The sequence below is a fragment of the Oppia nitens genome, unplaced genomic scaffold (genome assembly GCF_028296485.1).
Source record: "Oppia nitens isolate AA-2021 unplaced genomic scaffold, nextdenovo-longstitch-racon4-pilon3 scaffold12_pilon_pilon_pilon, whole genome shotgun sequence".
Classification (NCBI taxonomy): domain Eukaryota; kingdom Metazoa; phylum Arthropoda; class Arachnida; order Sarcoptiformes; family Oppiidae; genus Oppia; species Oppia nitens.
Genome location: NW_026533191.1, coordinates 2,837,699 through 2,845,116, shown reverse-complemented (window position 1 = coordinate 2,845,116; position 7,418 = coordinate 2,837,699). Strand labels below are relative to the sequence as shown.

Below are 7,418 nucleotides of genomic sequence, written 5' to 3'. Positions count from 1 at the left end.
ATACATTAGAAATAAATAAATATTTTCGTAGCTGTATCAAGTATTATGGCACCTATCCTAGAGATGAATTACCTAATACTATACCTAATAACAGTGGATTAATTGTAAATACAGATAAAGCTAATCAACCAGGAGAACATTGGGTTGCAATATATAAATATAATAACAGTGTAGTTTATTTTGATTCATTTGGCTTACCCCCACTACACAAAGAAATCATAAACTTTATAAAAGACAACAGTAGTAGTGGTTGGTTCTATAACACTATTAATTTTCAAAGTGTATACTCAACTACATGTGGAAAATATTGTGTATTTTTTCTATCAAATTATTTCAATGGCGCGAACTTTGATAACATTTGTAAAATATTTACTTTCAGTAGTGATATTAATGATAAGTTGGCAGATATGTTATACAGATGGCAGCTGTAGCTTATCACATTTGTATAAAGATATACGTCAGTATAGAGTGGTTTATAAACAAATGGAGAAACTATATGACGAAAAACTATTGATAGTTTTGAGTGACGCAAATCTACACGCGCCATATTTGGTTGAACCGTCAACATATTTTTCAAAGGAAATTAAAAAATACTTTATAGAAGAAGGCAAGCAATTAAATGATATAAAAGACTTGGAAGAGTTGCTAAAATTGCTAAACTACTTAAACTTTAGTAATTTTCGTACGGAAAGACATAATTTTTTAGTAAGTAATGGAATAAATTAATCAAATATGCGGTGTTATGGATGCACAGGGTTTCACTGTTGATGGCGTGTTTTATCCGCGGGAAGTATGTGTGTTATCACATACACTTAAACAGTGTGAACTGTGTGACACAGACCTTCGCTTTGTTGATATGGACCTTAAAGACCGTATAACTAATTTATATTTGGCTAACAATCTGTTTGGCTTTTCATTGAGAGCCCACAACACCGATATCACTCACAACTCATCTCTCGAACCTAATCAAGTGATATATATGATGTATCATAAAATTAAATCACACGATAAACCATATTTGGCCATAAAAAACCAACAATTGGCAATTATATTGGACTTATGGAAAATACCGTATATTAATCTCAATGAATACAAATGTCCCAACTATTCAAAACTTAAACAATTTTATGGTGGTCTCCCGTGTCATTTTCACAATAGAATTGTTCCCGATCGAAAACTCCTGCGCTGCGCTTCAAATAAATGCAATTTATTATGGAAATGGCTAAATAATTATTATCAATCACATTAATTTTTTTATTCAATAAATTTATTTATGTAATTACAATATTGTCTTTAATTAATTTAGTATAAGTATATATAATTAAATTATTTTTACAGTATTTATTCAATGGAGGTCCAAACATTGATACAGTAATTGTTTTGTCGGGGTAAGTCTCAGCTTTAAGTACCAATAAATCAAATAATCGTTGATTAAACCCGTATTCCATTAAAACGTATGTGGTTATATTTGGTTTCATTATTAGCGGCTTTAGATATTTGTCAACATTTAAATATATGTTTATACTTGTGTTGAGTATAACGGTTTCACAAATATCCATCATTTTTGTCTTAAATATATTTATACAAAACGGCTCTAGCATTCTGTGAGCAATAAATAATTTAAATTTTCTAACATAAAGACATTTGAATCCTGAGTTGACAAAATCAAACGGTGACAAGAAGTGTCCTTTTATGAAAAGCATTTTCAATGAGTACCGAACCATCTTATAATCGTCATACATCTCAATATTGTGTGATGAATTTAATGTAAACTGAATTTTATTTGGTGTAGTAGGCATAACATTGTACAGTTCTATGGCGTTGTAAAAGTCGACAAAATTCAATCTTAAATTAGTGATATTTTGATTATTTATAATTGACTTCCAATTTCCTTGACATAACTTTTGATCCACACTGAGAACTTTTAGTTGAGGTAGAGTCGCCAAATGGTTACATACAGTATTTCTATCAACTGATCCACCTACGTGTAATTCAATGGCTTTAGAACCGAATTTATTAATAAACTCAATAAACTGATTCATATTCTTGAAATTAATTGTGTTCATATAACGTATAGCTTTTATCCGTTCTGGAAAGTTTTGACGAAGTATCCCCCGAACATTCTCTATTGCTAAGCATTGAACGGCCGTATAAATATTAATTTGCTTCAAATGACGAAACGAATTAAAAAACGTCTCATTAAATCGATAAAACACATCAAATTCCAATAGTTTGATTTGCTTGAAATCTTGTGATACTTTTTGTAATGATTCTCGATAACCATCTGACCAAAGACTTATACTATTGTGGTCTACATCCCATTCATCATCAAACTCAGCAATTCTGAGTGTTTGTTGATTTGTAAATATCATTCGTTGCCATTGTTTACTAACAGTAAGTAAAGTAACTTTACTTTTTGCAGGTAAGTGTTTTATTATTAGTCCACACAAGTCGTCACCATAACGATCAAAACTATCGCGACCATACACTTTAGTCATTTTAAAGCAACTAAACACTTACTTGAAAAACACATTTGCTTTTATGACAGTGAAACTCAATAAAATAAACATTGATGAAATTTAAATCTCTTTATTTAATTATTAGTATACATTTTAAATATTTCATCATTAAGTATAATTATATTTTTGATCTCATATGACGTCAAACTAACACTAGCATATGTTAAGAGGCATTTTACAACAATAATGTTGTAAAAACCTTTATCATCTTTCTTGAACTTAATAGTCCTATCAATATCTCCAATGTCTTCAATATTGCCATCAATCCCTTTTGCTTTAATATCTTCAATTAGATGACGAAACTCGTCCACATTTAAGTTAACACCGCGTTTCGTATATTGTAATTTCTCATCTTCATTAGCAAAAGCCAGTCGTATATCCACACGCATTTGGTCTTCTGATTTACTCAATCGAATAACTTTTTTGAAATTAGATTTTTTATTTGTAATAATATGAGTGTAAACGTGCTCATAGTTAAAAACTCTTTTAGGCGTATCAACAATACTTGTAGACATTTTGATTGTTATTTGTATTGCTTTTGACTTTTACTTTTACAGTCTTATATATAATGCTACTTATATACTGTTATTTATTTTTAACTACTATATAAGACTAATTAATGTTGATGTAGTATATCTCTCATCAAGTATAATAGTACTATAATGAGCACTAAAATAATTCCCGGTTGTGATGGCTACGCTAAAGTCATTAAATTAGTTGCTGTTAAAAATAAAAATAGTGTAATACAATTAATTAAAATAACTCAGCATAGCCCTAGTTATAGACCATTATTGAGTGTTTGTCTAAAATTAGATCAATATTTATGGCTCGTGGGAAAACTAAAACAACGAAATAGTGGTTATCGTAATGAGAAAAATAATGAGCTATACATCACTAGAGACCCATATTTAAAACTGACAATACTTTATCAAAAACAACTGAAAATAGCTGCAATGATACTAACTAGAATGGATATTAAACACATAATTAAATTAAAACCTTGGATATGGAATAAATTTGTAGCTATTGAGTCAACGATTACACCTATTCAGGAAATAGTACCTGAAGAGTCAATGGACTTGGAATCAGAACCAATCACTATTGAGTTAACATAATAAATGCATATATCATTGTATTTATAACCAATAAAAATAAGTTTTAATTACATCAACATTTATTTACTTTGTATATAAATACAGTAGTTAACTTTTATTTTACCATTGAAAATGTCTCACACAGAAGTTTCTGGTTTTTTTCTAACTCTTAGTACTACTAATAATTTCAAAAGAGTAGTATCAGTAAAATGTGTTTTACATTTGAATTCAACACTTTTTTATATTATCATAACCGACCTAAAAGATGGTAAAATGTTTGATGATCTGCTGGTAATTCAATCCGACGACTTTTTTAATCTTATACGAGAAATTGTGTTTAAAGAGAAAAAAGTTGGTACCGTCAATGTGTCCTTTGGCTCACTTCAATTTGTTACAGACAATCACAACAATAGTGTATCAATTTTTCACCGCAACTACAGCAAAAATAATTTGGTGAATTTGCGATATAAAGAGCTGGAACTACTGTTTAACGAAAAAGACAATATTCTTAAACAAATTGACGACATCGCGGATAAAACATCAAAATTTGTCAATCATCAGCAAAATACACGATCGCTTCTTCCAACGCCACCTGGAATTAAAACTAAAAGCTATTTCGATGAAGTGTGGTCTTGGCCTGAAATTCCGGTTTCAACCAGCACAGGTATTGCGTCTACAGAAAACACTGGGAATGACGTATGTGGTATTCACCCTATGCCCATCAAACGTCCAACAAGTTTACCTCTTAGCAGTAGTCTTAATATTCTTATGAATAAAAATGTTAACAAATAATGATTTACAAATTACTAATGTATCTATGACTGCTAATTTGTTTAATTTTAATAAAGTATTGAATTTACGAAAAATTACAAATTGTTTGAATAATTGTGTGTATGATAATAAAAAATTTGTTCGCTTAATTGTGCGCTTAAGAAAACCAAAGGCAACAATTATGTTATATCAATCGGGAAAATTAATATGTATTGGGACTAATTCAGTTGATAACGGTAGAATAGCCATAAGAAGATTTGCGCGTATGATTCAAAAGCTCGGTTTTGATGTCCAACTAAACAATGTTACGGTAACTAATATGGTGGCTACTTTTGCACTTAACCGATCAATAAATCTGGCGGACTATGGATCATTTATTGGTATTCGGGCCTATTATCAACCTCAGAGGTTTCCATTATTGATCATTAACTACGGTGACAAGAAAAAAGCAAACATCTCCCGTACGGGTAAAGTTAATTTTACTGGTGTTAAATCATTATCTGAATTGAATGATTTATTTTATACATTTTATTTAGATTATTTAATTTATTAGTTTTTAAAAAATGTAAAATTTATTTATTTTTTGCATGTAAACAAACAAGTGTTTAGATGTAAACAAACCATTGAATAGATGTAAACAATCAAGTGTTTAGATGTAAACAAACCATTGAATAGATGTAAACAAACCAATGTTTACATGTAAACAAACCAATGTTTACATGTAAACAAACCATTGTATAAATGTAAATAAACCAATGTTTACATTATTTATTTATATGAAATCCTAATTGTATATTAAATTATTTATTAAATTATTTGAAATTTAATAAACTGAATTTAAATAAAATTAAATTCAACAAAATTAAATACAACTAAATTAAAATCAACAAAATTAAATTCAACGAAATTAAATACAACTAAATTAAAATCAACAAAATTAAATTCAACGAAATTAAATACAACTAAATTAAATTTAATTTAGTTGTATTTAATTAAATTTAATTCAATTATCGCGCGATGGTTATACCACGTGGTTATCGAAATGGTCACGTGGTACGTTAGATATTTTAAAAGGGGGGCGAAAAATTTTACGTTTTTTATGTAAGTACCCGAAATAGGGGGCGAAAATTTTTGGGTCGTAATTTATGTGAGTACCCGCGATAGGGGGCAAAAAATATTGCAACGTTTTATGTGTGAGACCCATTGAATTAATGGACGTCATTTATGCGCAGTACCATGTACATGTAAAGGTCAAGGGTCCAAAGGTCAATCAGCACCTTTATCTACTACTCATAATCAACAAAAGCATTCATCCAAACATAATAGTGACCAGTTTCGTGTGATTGTATTAAACTATATATAAATTTATTATTATTAAATATAATATAAATTATATAAAAATATTATTATTAAATATAATATAAATTAAATTAATATATGTTAAATTAAATATAATATAATATTAAATTATATAATATAATATAATATTAAATTATATAATATAATATAATATTAAATTATATAATATAATATAATATTAAATTATATAAAATAAATAATAATAATTATAATATTTTTATACATACATATAACTAAAATGTTTGTACAGTGTTGAATTTTGCCAATCAGGGTAATTTTTATTAAACACGTGCGCATAACCGGCCAATTGATACGATTCACGCGATACGTGCAAACGTTGATTATTTTCTCGGTTACGTAACAATCCCAGAGCACTGTTATGGGTCATCATTGCTACTATTGTTTGTTTTTGTTGGCTATCATATAATGTTTGACTTAACAAATCTACAACATCAGCTAACGTTGTATTAATATTATCCGATTTAGGTGTATATCTATCGTATCGATCAATTAGTTTTTGTTCAATTTCATTAGATCTTGCCTTTAAAATATAATTAAAAATATAAATAATTTTTTATAAATTTAAAAAAATATAAATTATTATAATTATACCATATAACTTTTATAGTTATAGTCACGCATAATAAAATAAATCAACAATTTTGGTCTATTTATAAGATCCTCATAACTATCAATGGTTTCAAATGGATTTGTCAAATAAATTGATAAAATTTCTTGATTTATGAAATTTGTTGTAAAAAATTTGCCGACAAATAGTGTACCAAATAGTAGATAGAAAAATAGATTTCTATTATTCATAATAAGTTTAACTTTTTTTAAAAAAATAAAATGTTTTATAGATGCATTTTGAAAAATTAAAATAAACATAGATTTATATAAAAATATAGAATTAGCATTTTATTAAAAAATAACTTACAGTCCATAAAAAATGCATTGCAAACCATCCATAATTGATTAGCAATTGTTGTGTTATTACTTTTACTAAATTTCATTAAATGTCAAATTAGATTTAAATCATTTTTAATAATCAATAAAAAAAACTAAAACAATTAAATGTCAATAATATTTGTTAATGTAATTTACTTTCTAGTTTTAATCTTATAGATTAATGTAATGATTAGGGTTGACAAAAACAGTCCCAACCAATACTATATTAATAATAAAATTTAATAATTAAAATAATTTTTAGATGTATTGTATTGTAATATATAAAGTATTCAAATTAAAAAATAATTGATTTACATATTTATCCAAAATATTTGCAATACCATAGAAATTATTAGTATTTGTTGTATAATAAATACTGCCAACAATTGCATAATTATATGTATTGTATGGACATATTAACTGAAAATCATTATCTAATAGATTATCATTTATTATTAGACTATACTCTTCAAGCAAAATATCGACTGTCTATAGAAAATCAAATGCATTTAATTTTTTAGTTGTTGTTTATTAAAACAATTTTTTTAATTATTAAATTAATATATAAAATATAATATATTATAATATTAATAATAATAATCAATATTTTAAACTAATTATGTGATTAATCTTAATTATATCTTTATAATTTATATTATGAACTACTTAAATTTAATATTATAAAAAACTTACTTTATTTTTTGAATGTTCAAGTGATATATTAAAA

At 26.7% G+C, this 7,418-nt stretch overlaps 1 protein-coding gene across 1 annotated transcript; it reads left to right on the top strand.

Annotated features, from left to right (window-relative positions):
- Positions 1-4,565: 4,565 nt before the first annotated feature.
- Positions 4,566-5,747, top strand: LOC128955038 (TATA-box-binding protein-like 1). The gene is made up of 2 exons (XM_054300673.1): positions 4,566-4,851; positions 5,635-5,747. Exons 1-2 carry the CDS (start codon positions 4,566-4,568, stop codon positions 5,745-5,747), a joined length of 399 nt encoding a protein of 132 aa, XP_054156648.1.
- Positions 5,748-7,418: the final 1,671 nt, after the last annotated feature.

What these genes read in the sequence shown, in the direction of transcription:
- LOC128955038 (XM_054300673.1), top strand. Translation starts at nt 4,566, where the DNA reads ATGTTATATCAATCGGGAAAATTAATATGTATTGGGACTAATTCAGTT. An exon ending in AGCAAACATCTCCCGTACGG is followed by an intron (nt 4,852 to 5,634) that starts GTAAAGTTAATT and finishes GTACATGTAAAG; the next exon opens with GTCAAGGGTCCAAAGGTCAA.